Genomic DNA, 14,745 nt, shown 5'->3' with positions numbered 1-14,745 from the left:
GGTGACATTTACTCTGATCTTGGTTTCTGGAATGGAAATTGATGAGGTTTACCCTACTAATTCGGGATTATTTGCCAAACCCACTTGCTGGTAAAGATGAGGGATCCCACAGAAATCTTGCAGCCAAGACTTTTAAATACTGTTATACGGCCCAGACCTACCTAAGCCTAGGCGTAACGTTATTGCTAGGTAATCAGCTTCCTAAAGCACTGGTTATTTATAGTAAGAGAAACTTCCAAAACATGTGAGGAAAATACAATTTCATATCCATTAGAAAAAAGTTTACCCTCAAAAAAATTCAGGCGAGACTGGATACAAGTTTTTAATCATGTTCATTTCAGAAGAGATAGGCATTCGGATTAAACTACATAGTGTTTTCATCAAAATACTTCTATTTATGACTACTTCTGTAAGAACTTCACCTAAGGACATGACCTTTCTACTGAACTTTGAGGGAAAAGTCGACCGTGGGGTAACCCTGAGTGATGCAGCCTAGAGAGATGACGTCCACGTGGTGGGACAGGTAGAGGTTCAGGTTGGAGGGAGTTATTCCACCACTGGCTTCAATCACCACAGAAGGGAAGTCCTGCTTCAGTGAGTGAGCAGCACTGTGCATGCTCTGGTGAAATGGACAGACAAAGGAAGAAGGACATACACTTAATTTAACAATCTGAGGGTAAAGATTATTAATATAGGTATGTGTCATTTGACATAAGGGTTACGTTCTGTTATATACAGGAAGTCTTGGGATGCTTAATTCAGTAAAAAAAATATTGCATATTTATTGGGTTTATAACAAAATTACTTTATTAATCTGTTTACAAAAATTTGTATCACATTCGAAACATTGAGTAGTTTTAAGTAAAACATTCATTTTAAGCAGTAATAAATTGAAACCCAAATTATAATTCTCAAAGAGCTGTTCTCAATTAAAAAGTTAATTGACAAGCGGCCACATTGGGTGCTTTTTAGCAAGATAAAATAGCTAAGATACTTTACCCACTTTTGTGTACACTAGCTACACGTGGTGCGCAATGGCAGTTTAAGTACATTTTCTTGACTCCATTATGGGCTGTTTGAACCCACAACCCTCCGCATACAAGCCTGGATCCCAAACTTATTCAGCTATACATTGCCCTTTAAGCACATGACATGTCAGCAGTTTAGTCATTAGTTCAGTGCAGATGCCTGGCAGGTTTTACCTCGGGGGTGAAGTTGTCAAGCATGATAATATCCACTCCTGCTTTTGCTGCCTCCCTGCCATCATTTTCGCTTGCACACTCCACCTCAATCTTACTGCTGAACCCACAAACAGACCGTGCATCTCTCACTGCCTGGGAAAGACAGAGGAAAGGGCTTCATGCATGGATGCTGGATGGAATGTGGGCTCTCTGTGTCTGTCTATACTCTCATTTGGAAAGTAAAGCACTGCTCTCAATACTGAGGTGTTTTTTTATTGAAAAATATCGTCCATCCTGCTCCCTTTCACTTCTGATCCTAGTATATAGACTTGATGCTATGAAATATTAGAGCAGGACAGGTCTAATAAATGACAATCACATTGTTTTCATAGATGTTAACGTTCACTGGATTAAATCCATTTGTCACCTTCCAACCACTGATCCTGGTCAGGCTGGCAGTGGGTGAATCTCAGGGGGCATATTGATGGGAAAGGCACATGACACAGGGGGACGTCACAAAGTCACACACACAAGACAAAGGAGGGACAGCACCACCATGCCAGCCTCTCTTGGATTAAGCATGTCATTTTTGTGCCCTGTGCCCCCAGGACCCTGATTAGCATAAGAGCAGTTAGGAGATGAATGGCTGGCCCTCCAGCTCTATCTGACGTTCTATGCCAGACTAAAATGAAAAGACCAGGAGAGACATAAGGGTCTGCTCACCTGTGTGATGCTCCCCGATGCCTTAACATGGTTATCCTTCAGCATGATCATTCCGCTGAGGTCATGCCTATGAGTGGAAACCCCCCCAACCAGCATGGCATATTTCTCCGGCAGGCGAAATCCCGGAGTGGTTTTACGCGTCCCGGACAGCTGGCCTGCCCAGCCTGCAGACCTGGCCACAGCGAGCAGCTGGTGCGAGCGGCTGGCGATGCCTGATGTCCTGGCCAGGCAGTTGAGAGCAGGCCTCTCCCCCAGCAAGATGCATCTCGCTGGACCCGTCACTACTGCAGTCTGGGTCACTGTGTCTGGACCTGAAGGAGCCAATAAGAGAGCCTATGCTGGGACTTATGCTTATAAACACGGTCCTTTTTGTTATGAAGTGGAATTTTCAAGTTGCAACAAGTCTTCACTTCATTTTCAGGTATCAGGCAGATATTACTTAAATGTGAAGTTCAGCACAAAAAGTATATTCATCATTACTGGATTTTCTGAAGTCATAAAAGCCTGTGAAATGACTGGTAACAGTGTTTTTCTAATCTGCATGTTTGTGGTACATGTGGACATAGATACGGGATGCATATATATGGATATCAATAATAAATGATATTTTGTAGTGGTTGTCATCATATAGCGAAATTAGGCTATATGTCAGCAAGCACAAAAAAGAAACAGTAGCTATCATGATGTTAAATGATCTTAGCACTGATGTTAAATATCTAAAAGTTACTCGTTTTAACTCAAGTCATGGAATGGTAAGTGAAGAATTGATTTTCCATCACTGATTGACTAAACATTTTCTTTAATTTTACTGAAATTGTAATTATGTATCTGACACTGTAAAAAGTGTAAAAGATACAAATATTCTAAAGTTAGATTTACCAAAACAGTAGGAACACAAGTTAAAAAAATACATTAATTAGGTTTATATTTTTTGTTTAGACTAGCTTACCAAGTATTTGTCCCTCAGGGTGGAGCCAATCCACAGCGCAGCCAAGCTCCGCAAAGACTGCATTAAAAAAAGGACAGCCAGCAAGTACACTTCCTGGAGATTTACACAGGAGCGTGGCCTGCACCTCCCTGGAGCCAACACAGAGCCCAGCAGGGTCAAAGTTTGGTGTGTCTTCTGCAAGCCATTGCCTTGCAAGTCTGGCCAAAGTTTGTGGAGGAATTGCATGAGACAGATCAAGGGTGGTCGCCATGATGGAAGGTAAACTGAAGGAAATCAAGGAGAGCACAATGGATCTTAGTTCTGTGAGTGAATAAACACAATGGATCTTAGTTCTGTGAGTGAATAAACACAATGTAATACTCTGGTAGGATGACACATTCAATATTTTTAGAGTGGATATCTACACACTCTTACGTGCAATTTCAGAATTTGTTGCTTTAACGGCTGAAATTAAGATAAGTCACATTAGACTATTTTAGCTTTAATGAGATCATATAGCCATGACTAAAACAAATGGATAATTTATAGGTAAAATAAATCTTTCCTTGTACAAAGCAGTTATGTGGCACAGGCAACAAAGCATCCACAGAAATAAAACAGACTTTCCCCATAAATCCATTTTCACACCACATCCACGGTCTTATTTCTGGGATATTTTTATTTTTTTTATCAAAAACAACAATTTAATATGTTTAACAGAGAATATATCCTCTCAACAATATTTAAACAATATTTAAATGCATTTAAGTTACATTTTCAGGTCAGTTTAATCAAACCAGTTTAATGACTTAATAGTTCTAAGCGATCCAGCACCCTTTACATCAGCACTCACCACCTGCAGTTTTGATTATATGCAGATTTTGTTCCATGCAATCATTGAGATTTAATCTTTTTTCAAGTCAGTGCCTCGGGGTTAAATACCCCCACTCCATACCATCCAAGCAGCATGAATAAATCCCAACTCCATCTGTCCATTTACAAGTAAAGCTGATTTTTGGGACGAATGCACTTTTGAAAAAGTTGCCTTCAGAACTTAAGGTTGAAATCACACAGCTTTAGTGATTTCCCAATATTTCAAATAGAAAATTTCTCCGCATGTGGTAACCTAATGATAACTTTAGGTAAAATTTAAGAACAGAAAATTCAAGAGAGGCATATCCATACAATTTTTTGTATTAAAAACAGCTTAAATTACAGTAAAATTAACAGCTTCAACTTAATATCTGGAGCCAATTAGAGGAAGTAAACTTTATAATAAGCTAAACAATACATATAAATTTAATTATGAATTGTTTTATTTAGCTGCAAACATAGAACCTCAAAAGTTTCCAAACTAAAACAGCTAACTTGAATAAAAATTCTTAGTGTATTTAATACTTGTTTCCACTAGAAGCACAAATGTCCAGACTAAAGTTGCCTTATTTTGTTGGTGTAATGTAAAGAGAACTAGGGAAGACCATAAGACCTGGAAGAGCTGGAGGGACTCAGAGCTCCTCCCAGCAGCACCATTCTTAGGGGAATATGGGGCATCACAAGGGATCAGTGTCTGTACCACAGTGCGCATCTACTGCAAGATGGCAACATGCAACTTTTGTCAAGTTAGGTTCATTTGTGATGCAACATCCTTCATGTCTGTCTGTCTCCGTCGGTCTGCTGTCCCTGATCAAGCTGAGTCATTTTGCAGTTTTGATGACCACTGCATCTACAATTCGAGGATCATCTCGATGATGACCACTGCATCTACAATTCGAGGATCATCTCTAGATCTGTGCTCTCTTTGGACTCTGCACTGAGATTCAGCTACAGATGGCTCAGCTTGATCACTGCATTTGTAATTGTGATTTCATTACTTTACTCCCCATCCCTGTATTCTTTAGTTGCCACTTAAAGGAGAATTCTGGAAGACCTCCAGCAGTGCATTTTGTCAAAACAACCATGCATGCACCCATGGTTGTTCTGTACATTAGTTTAATAGTTACCATATCCTCCTGAGACCCAAGGAAAAAAAGTTTCCTTCAATTTTAGGATATTTGTCTTTGGAGGAAATAAGACATCTTACAATTTAGATTTTTTCTAATTTATTTTTATTTTTAATTTGACAGCATGCCCTCTTTAGTGTACAACAGGAATAAATATGTTTCCTTACATCAGTGAAAAGATAGATGCAAAAACAAAATATCCACTACAATGGACATAAATGAATGGGTGGGGTCTCAGGAGGATATGCATTTAATGCATTTATGAACATAATCTGTTGCAGTAAGCTCATTTGTCAGCATGTTGTTAATACTTTAAGGCAGGGGTGGCCAATCTTACCCGCAAAGGGCAGGTGTGTATGTAGGTGTTTGGGATAACCTGTAGGTCAGCTGTTCAAACCCAGGTGTGAGGACTCTTCATCCAATCAGTCCTCTATAGTAATCTAATTAGGGAGTTGCAGCAAAAACCCACATACACACCGGCCCTTTGCGGATAAGATTGGCCACCCCTGCTTTAAGGCAAGACAAAATAAACTAAACATGTGATTCAAAGGTTTTTATTTGATATGGGTATGGTACATGTATCCCATAGTTCAAAAGTACAGTAAAATTATAGTGGACTCGCTTATAACAGAATATCGTCTATAACGGACGAGGTCCGCTGCAACACTAAAAACTACAGTCAGCAGTTTCTGGCAGCATAAAACTATGTGTAAAATACTGAGCACTACCCCCTCTAAAGTACAGGAAAGTTATTTTGATAGCATAAATCCTTATACAGGTGTCCATTCAGGATTATGGGTAGGAAATTTTGGCAACGTAGCAAAAACCGACAGATGTAACTGAAAATTTCTGCTACAGTAGCAAATTCTGGCAAGGCAGCAAAAAATGGCAGAACACCGGGATCGACTAACTTGTCCGTCACGGTTGACCAGCTATTGGATTAAAAAAAACATTCTGTTTTTGACTAGCTTTTTATACACATATTATGCAGTTAAAAACAAAAGAGTAGATCAAGTTACACACAAAAATCGTAAAAGAACAAAACATTACAACTGCTTAATATGGGTGTTGACAACGCCACAGAAGTAAAGCACAGCAGGCAGAGAGGCGCCAGCTCTTACCGGGTTTATATCGCTAAATTGGGCCGAGGGCAGCTGCTCGATCGTGGCAGATTTTCAAAAACTCCACTGGCTTTATGTTCTGACTTTTTCAACGCAATCTGACCCAGTTAAATTCAGAAAGTCCGCAGGTCAAATACCACACCATGTCTGTAGCAATCAATGAACAGAAACTAAGTCGATCGGTAACTCCACAGGTATTAACTCAGTGTTCCGGAACGATCCATTTTCTGCCTAACATGTGACACCGTTTCTTGCGGGAAACATTTGTTTAATTTTAACTTCGTGTTGAGATTTAAGTGATGATTATTTTTACTGAATCTATTTTTTTTTACCACCGTTAAACTAAAAGATTTTTTCAGATTCATTACTTTATTTGTGGACTTCTGATATATTCCTCATGAATATTTTTTGTGAATGTTTTTCTTTTTGGGGGACGCTTTTGTATTTATTTATATAGGCCTAGCTATAAATTATTTTATTTATTTATAAAGGTAAGTCGTATAATAAATATATAAATAATAATTTATAGATTTTATATTGTGACGCCACCGAGCCGGTCAGCAGACTAACTGGCATGCCTTGCACCGCGCCTTTAGTTGTACTGTAATCTGTAAGTCTATGCGTATTTATGCTGTAAATATTAAGTGTTGTAGTGCATTTTTTTTATCGTTAACTGAGAATAACGAACACTTCAGAACCACCTCGGCAAAACAACCCGATTGACTGGAAGCAGGGAGTCGGCGCTTGTTTCATTTGTGCAATATCACATGACTGATGACGTCGGACGCGTCCTGATATCGCCGCCGCGCGATCACGTGGTCCATGTATGACTTCAAAAGGTCCAAACCCCACACTATCAAATTGTGGTGTGTGATACTGCAAAGTTTGGTATCGTTCCGATATCAAGTAAATACGGGCCATTATCGCTGAAACCGATACTTTTACTTATAAGAACATAAGAAATTTACAAACGAGAGGAGGCCATTTGGCCCATCAAGCTCATTTGGGGAGAACTTAACTAATAGCTCAAAGTTGTTCAAATCTTATCTAGCTCTGACTTAAAGGAACCCAGGGTTTTAGCTTGCAGTACACTAAGAGGAAGACTCTTACTCTTAACTACACGCTGTGTAAAGAAGTGCTTTCAGAAATTCATAAATAAAATGTTCTCCCTCCAATAGTGGTCCTAAAACTGAACCCTGTAGTACCCCACTATGAACGCAGGCCCACTGTACTTATAAAAGCGGCATATGTACTTTAATGTAGGGGAGCGCAATGTGTCATTATTGATGAGGTGAATATGCTAAATCTAATACATTTTGATGACCACTGAATTATTTTGTGATTTTTGCTTTCCACTGTTAATCATGTGTCAGTTAAAACCCAAAGCAAAGTTATAAGCAAATAAAAAATATATGCTTTATTACTGTAATGAACTGAATTAGCAAATATGAAATCTGCCCAAAATTATTACTTGAGAACATTTATATAACAAAACATAATTTCTCCTTTTCATTGCACTTCTCTGACTTTTTTAAACAAAGTGCACAAAATTATTACTAATTACTAATGTTTTAAAACTTAATGTTCTGCCACAACCTACACAGACAGGGAGTTCCGGGCAACCAAGTTTATTGGAGAAGACAAGGAAGAGAGTCGTGAGCCATTGTTTTACAAACAAATGATTTACAACAGGACAAAACAGAAGCATATGTGTAGTGAGAAAATGACTAGGAGCCTGTCAAGCTTACATTTTCCTCATTTCTGTTCGAGTGACATATTACTGCTCAAAATCCTTTGTACTGCAAGTTCTGTGAGTCATTCCAAATCAAGATATATGTACTGTCCAATGACAGTAATTGTGATGTTTAAAAACTCTATAAATGACATATTCCTATAACTCCTACAATGTACACCCCACCTAGGTCATTCTGGTAGCAGGTCAATCAGGACACTGTCCTTATGGATGATTCATAAAAAAGCTTGACCTGCCTGTACACTCTGGCCACCAGCCATTCCCATCCTGCACCATTTCCATGCTCATTTCAATCAAGCAGCTTAATCTCAGCCATGCTTCAGCCAATCTTCACCAAATTTGACCCACTAATGTAGTACTGGACCACAGACAGACCCTCCAACTTTGATGCCAATTGGTCAAATAGGGGCGCTACAGCCGTTGTGCATATGTCTAAGACCCACCTTGGCTAATTCACCTGAAATGTCCTTATTTCTCATAAACCCTTCAAAGAATTACCTTTCCCTTCACCTGAGTCCATATTATTAATTTCCTTTCATTTTTCTGCCATTTGACTCATAGAAAATTATCAGACTTCATTTATAAGCCAGGCAGTGTATATTGCAGATTTTTGGATTTTTTTTTATAAATTGGCCAACAGGTGGAGGCAGTGCTCTATTTATATTGCAGATTATTATTTTTTTTAAACTCAGCACTGTTGTTAAGAATATGCAACAGCCTATGTTCACACAGCCAGTACAAAGTAACTTGTAAGAAACTGTAAGATCTAGACTTACCACATCAGGTAGGAAGGTGCCTATCTCTACCAACTATTCAGACCATCAGACCAAAACCAAACATTCAGTCAGGCTCAGGCACTGCACCAGACGGTACTACATTATGTCCTACATCTGCTCACCTGTTAGACCTACACTCAACAATCTCCATCCTGATTTCTACCTACTACTCAGACCATCAGACCCAAACCAAACAGGCTCAGGCACTGCACCAGACGGTTCTACATTCTGTCCTACATCTACTGACCTATTAGCCCTATACTCAACAATCTCCATCCTGATTTCTACCTAATACTCGGACCATCTCACCCAAACCAGTCCTGTTCTGTCCGACATCTGCTGACCTGTCAGGCATACACTCCATCCTGTTACAAGACTATGTAGTTCTGTCTGAATTTTAGTACCCTCCTCTACTGTATGTCCGACCAGGATGAACATCCTATGCTTTGGACCCTTCAGTCACTGCCTGCAGTTACTAGTACATTTCTTAGAATTCCTCTTATGATTAAGTGGTTATTAATGATCAGTGACAGATATTAGCTGGGAAAAGGATCATGCAGAATACCTTGCAAGTTTTGAAGACTCCTGTTGAAACCTCCTTTAAATACAGTGGAAAGCCAGCCAGGGCAGCTGTACGATCCACACTAATGCTCTTGTCCTGATGCAAAAACAATGATAAAATACACATAGGGGGTGTTAGGCTTGTTCAGTCATGTTCAATCATTCATGTGAGGAATAAAATAATTTCATGCATAAAATATTACCTGTTCCTCATAAGCCATTAAAAGTTCTTCCATCTTCTCATTCAAAAATTTTCAGTTTTCCTCTTTTTGTAAAATTTAAGCAACTGTGCTGTATATTGGTCAAGTGCAGCAAAGAACCAAAAAGGAAGATTCTGATTGGTGATCCTTTGGAATTCACAGTAGATCTGCATGGAGAACATAAAATGCAGGTTATAAAGATGAACAAAAATTATGCATGTTCACTAAAAGCCAAGGAAAACTGTAAAAGAGAAGACTACTCAATTATATGCCCTTTATTCAGATCAAGTAGTAATACAATGGTAACTTTGTAATGTGTATGCTTGTCCACAATTTAAGATTTTACCCACCTGGGTTTCACAAAAGAGTACAGGCCATCTTTGTTTTATTTTGGCAATGGGAGGAGCTGAATTCACAATTTTTTCACGCCTGAGTGCAAAGGTGTGCTGCATATGTTGATGAATGAGAATCATGTCTTTCTGTCTTCTTGAACTGCTCTACCATCTCAAGCCTTTGCATCTCCAGTATGTCCTTAGTCATTCGCAGGGGATAATTGGGAAGAAAGTTATCCTCCCCTCTTCTGGGTCTTTTGATGTTGGACATAGATGCTGCAGCATCTGGATTGGCCCTGCTCCTCTTTCCTGAATTCACAGCTACATCTTTTATGCCTGCCCTGCTCAGTTTTGTTCTGTAGTTGTCCATCTTGAATCGCAAGCTGTTCTTCCAACCTTCATACCCGGTTTGGGAACCATTTTCTTTGAGACATGCGTATTTCTTCACAAGAGCTTCTGCAGCTTTTCCAGTCTCTGTGTTGCTAGGATATGCTTCAATTTGATATATTTCAGCAGCCATTGCATCCAGCATGTTGTGGTTTTGATCCCTGGCTAATTTGACAGTTTTCCCCTCTTTGACATATTCAGACTTGCCCACTCTTAGTACGTTGGGGAAGGCTTCTTGAACCAGCTGCCTGTGATCTGAAATATTACACGACATGTACTGAATGGTATCATCTGTGAAAGAATGAGACACAGCTAGCTCACCTCGACGCACGGCTTGGGCTCTGGAACCAGTCTCCTTGAGGGGGTTTGGACCCAAGGGCGTAACTTTGGCTGGAATATTGGGGGGGGGGTTGAGGTCTCCACCCATTATGGAGGAAACATGATTATTGGGGGGGTTGTATTAGCTGGTTTTGATTTATTGGGGGGGCTACAACCCCCCCCCCCCCCCATAATTTATGCCCATGGTTGGACCCTCCTCCACTCTGGAGTTGCTCACGGGGAGAGGCACCCAGCAGGGGTGGGTATACTTATCGCCCCCTGGCTGGGTGCCTGTACATTGGAGTTTACCGCAGTGGATGAGAGGGTAGCCTCCCTTCGCCTTCGGGTGGGGGGACGAGTCCTGACTGTTGTTTGCGCTTATGCGCCAAGCGACAGTTCAGAATACCCACCATTTTTGGAGTCCTTGGAAGGGGTGTTGGAGAGCACCACAGCCACGCCCGTGCACTAAATCAGTCTGAGTCCATGACAGGTATATAAGATTCTAACAGGTCTCGATGCTGTTCAGCCAAATGGCTATTTTAATATTAGTTTAAATAGAACTCATGGCCATAGGTGGAAATTAGCGGGAGAACATTTTAAACTGAATTTGAGAAAGCACTTTACACAGTGTGTGGGTAGAGTATGGAATAGTCTTCCTGTTAGTGTAGTGCAAGCTAAAACCCTGGGTTCCTTTATGTCAGAGCTAGACAAGATTTTAACAACTCTGAGCTATTAAGTTCTCCCCAAATGAGCTTGATGGGCTGAATGGCCTCCTCTCGTTTGTAAATTTATGTTCTTATGTTTTGAGTTCATTATCAGAAGTAAGCACATACTGTAATTGAACCAACATTTAGATTGCTGAAAATACATCTCAGCTATTTAGATAAGTTAGGTGGAACATTAGCCAGGGGTGGGTGTGCCTGGTGGCTCTCAGGGCGTCCCCCTGGTCCCCCGGGTGGGGGGCAGGTCTCCCCGGGGCGGGCGGGGCCCCCGCGGGGCGTGCGGGTGGCCTGGGCTCCGGGCTCTATCCGTGCCTGCGCGGCCCGCCCCCCGGGGGGGGGTCGGCGTGCTGCCGCCTGTGGCCGTGGGGTTCCTGGCTCGTGGTTTAAACCACTTCTTTGCTGTTACAACTATTCGGTTCTCCCACCTCCTCCCTCCACCACCTTCGGCTCCCCGTCCTGGTCTGGGGTTTGGCTCCTTCGCCTCCTGCCTGGTCGCCCAGCCAGATCGGGGCTTCGCCAAATCACTGTCCATCTAATTATTTAAATTGTTTCAACAAACACCCGTGTCGAAACTATCTATTGAGGTCTCCTTGGTTGAATTATGTTTAAGTAGAGGTTCCTGACAAAGTCAAAAAGCCTTGATGCGGTACACAAATTTATGTGGTGCTTTTATGCATTTTAAACTTACAAACAGCTCAGTGCCGACCCTAACAGCACAGGAAGGTACATAACAAACAATAATGGCATTTATATCATTATCATCATCTAACAAAACAGTTCAGAAATACACATCAAACTGAAAAACTGCAAATAATTTTGCTAATTTAGGAAACAATGTAAATGTTAATTATAAATACATCATTTATATTTACATTTTCCTTCACAAATCATATTCCTGATCAAGGGAGTTCATACTAATACAATTTAGTTATGACTTTAGATTAAAGGAATTGCAGTGTAATACACAGATATTTTCGGTTTATTACCATCGTTACTACTACTATTTGACTACTTTTATGCTGTTTACACCAAAATATATTCAATGTCAACCTCTCAGGCTCTCACAATAGTAGAATATAATATTAATATGAAATCTATATTGGCAGAGTACGGAAGCGTAATGCGTTCACTTGAGAAAAAATAATTCTGCTCTGTTTTTCTGAATTAATGACATAATTATCTCGGAATTTCTGAGATAAAGTTTTCATGTAAAAAAAAAATACGCTCTGTTTTTCTGAATTAACGAGATACGGTTAATGTAAAAAAAAAAATACGCTCTGTTTTTCTGACTTAAACTCAAAAACTCTCATTTCGCCTACTTTAGAGCTCACTGCAACAATGTCACTCCTTAGATTAATACAGTTTTATTTTGGTCTAGGTTAGAAACACTGGGAAATACTCGCAGCTTTAAGTAACATAGATGGCATTGTTATTAGTTTGTCGACTTTGCGCAGGTTTTGCGGTTGTTCAGACGGAAAGCCCATTCTGATCTGCAGAACATTGCAGTGTTTCTACAGGCTCAGTTGGACCAGTATGGCATGCTTCACGGATACAAGATGATGCATCTGAAATGCATTCAGGCTGGTCATGTGGTGACTCAAGAGACAATCAAACCATGTATTTTTTTAATGAAAACTGTATCTGTGTCTGCACCGTCTGACACGCCCCCATTCGCCATTTTGAGTGTATCGCGGATGTAAACACATTTGGTTAACAAACAATGTTTCATATTCAGTTTTTTTTTCTCTACAAAAAATGTAACGTTTTATGGAACTTTATCAGTAATGTTACTGATTTTCATTACCAAAGTACACCAGCAATTTAGGTGTTTAAGAATGGAAACAGGAGTCAAGAACACCACAAAAATGTCATTGGACATAGCTTTATTGGTAATATTTAAAATAAAATATAAGCGGCAAGCAGGACACAGGCTCGGTATACAACGAGTTTATACAGATCCTTCCAGGCATCATGTAAAACGTTAGAAACCATACTTGCAAATGTTTCTATACTTAAAACATAGTTAGGCATTGGTTTTACAGGGCACAGCACACAGTGACAACCTTACCCAGCACTGCGGCTTATAATCCATGCACGCGAATATACATTAACTGATACACGTGTCATTACAGTTTTGCTGTTTACTTGTCTTTAAAAAGCATTCACTCTGTAACACTACTTTAACACGAACATATTAATCTATTTCTGTTGCCCTTCGTAGTGAGGCTAGCTTGCTAGCGTAGGTTAACCAATGTGAAAATACCAACTTTAGAAGACTGGTTGTAACCTTTGTAAATAGGCAATGCCTATAAATGAAACCAGTTTTTTTTTAATTATTCCTCTTTAGCTTTTAAATGTTTAAAGAGTAACCACTGATTCACTAACTTTTAACTGAGATGTCATTCATACGTAGAGGCTCATTCTTCCTCATTTTTAGGGATATCTAAGCTGATATCCTGTAGGTTACCGTCATCTCTCGCTGTCTCGTCTTCAGCACTGCATATGAGGGGAGCTGTGTCCACTTTACCATTCTCCTCCTTCACCGGGAAATTATCCAAACCCTCTTTTTCACCTTCCATTGCCTGAACATCCTCATAAGTTTGCTCTGTGTCTTCAAGGGAGGGCTTGTTTCGCTTGAAGAATCCACACTGTAGACAAAGACAGACAAAGACAGAAACGTAATCACCATACATTACCTTCTGCATGAAAGAACTCTGAAAGGAAAATGATGTTAAATTAATTTAATTTAATGTAAACTAGAGTCCATCTTCCATATCTTGCTTGTTGTCAAAATCATTGATGCTTCACATAAACATTGATATAATGTTTATGTAAAGCACAAATAAGATCCATCAAATACTTTTTGATTTATCACATTCACAAGGTCAAATGTCATCTGCTTTCACCCTTAGCTGCCACTAAACAGCAATGCTTCAGTTTTATGAAGGTGTTTATAGTGCATTATAGTTGAGACCTTCATAGAGCATTGATAATGCATTATACACATGACTATAATGCACTATGCATTGTTATAAAAAGTAATTGTCGTGTTTATAATACTTTATGAATGCATTACAATGCATTATGAAGGTGTCTGTATCGCATTATAAAACAGGGCTTCATAAAAAGTGTTACCGATCCAGCAAATATTTTTTGAGTCATTAAAAAAAGTTCATGCAACACAAACTAAATAAATATCAATGATCTAAACATAAGAAAGAGCATTAATAAATTGCCAAGGTAACACTTAACTTGATGGGGCACAAATACTTAGTAATAACCCAGTTACTATTGAAGTACAAATTATGAACAAATCATGAATATATATAGCTGCTACTTATAAAAGATGTCTCGATTCATTAATGATGAACAAACATGAGATCAGTATTTCATTTGTTATTCATTACTTCTTCCTTCAGTTGTTAGTTCCTTAGTGTAGTTCACAAAGGTTTACAGAACTAACATTGTAACAAATATAGCAGCTGCTTGAGATAAAGCATGTGTCATGATTCATTAATAAGGAATTAACATGAGATCAGATTGTGACTAAAACTTAATTTGTGGTTAATTAATACATAAGTAATATTATAATACTATATAATAAGTAACGTGTTACCATTGTCAACAACAGCACTCTGCAACAACCCACCACAGAGGGAGAGAAAATGTCAAATAATAATTCTTGTGTATTGAAAATAAGAGACCTTCCATCAGCATGGTTTAACGTTAATTATTTTGTGGAT

The 14,745-nt window shown here is 39.4% G+C and overlaps 2 protein-coding genes across 2 annotated transcripts in view; both read right to left on the bottom strand.

The window, feature by feature from the left end:
* Positions 1-308: 308 nt before the first annotated feature.
* LOC111850819 (nicotinate-nucleotide pyrophosphorylase [carboxylating]) lies at positions 309-6,398 on the bottom strand. Its single transcript, XM_023825118.2, has 5 exons — positions 5,954-6,398; positions 2,854-3,116; positions 1,905-2,215; positions 1,203-1,334; positions 309-619 (listed from the first exon to the last, which is right to left on the bottom strand). The coding sequence occupies exons 2-5, from the start codon at positions 3,101-3,103 to the stop codon at positions 440-442; spliced, it is 873 nt and encodes a 290-aa protein (XP_023680886.1). The 5' UTR covers positions 3,104-3,116; positions 5,954-6,398; the 3' UTR covers positions 309-439.
* Positions 6,399-12,868: 6,470 nt separating this feature from the next.
* The window catches only part of LOC111850807 (integrin alpha-L), a 59,080-nt gene continuing 57,203 nt past the window's right edge, over positions 12,869-14,745 (bottom strand). Inside the window, exon 31 of the mRNA XM_023825090.2 lies at positions 12,869-13,650. Coding sequence (XP_023680858.2) covers positions 13,420-13,650 — 231 coding nt within the window. The 3' untranslated portion in view covers positions 12,869-13,419. The remainder of the gene's footprint in view (positions 13,651-14,745) is intronic.

The sequence above is a fragment of the Paramormyrops kingsleyae genome, chromosome 20 (assembly GCF_048594095.1).
Source record: "Paramormyrops kingsleyae isolate MSU_618 chromosome 20, PKINGS_0.4, whole genome shotgun sequence".
NCBI lineage: Eukaryota > Metazoa > Chordata > Actinopteri > Osteoglossiformes > Mormyridae > Paramormyrops > Paramormyrops kingsleyae.
Note: the sequence above shows the minus strand (reverse complement) of the source record. Positions and strands in the feature narration are given on the sequence as shown.

Coding starts and splice junctions, on each gene's coding strand:
- LOC111850819 (XM_023825118.2), bottom strand. CDS start 3,103: ATGGCGACCACCCTTGATCTGTCTCATGCAATTCCTCCACAAACTTTG. Junction 2,216..2,853: donor CCCTGAGGGACAAATACTTG/GTAAGCTAGTCT, acceptor TGGCTCCTTCAG/GTCCAGACACAGTGACCCAG. Junction 620..1,202: donor TTGACAACTTCACCCCCGAG/GTAAAACCTGCC, acceptor CCATTTCACCAG/AGCATGCACAGTGCTGCTCA.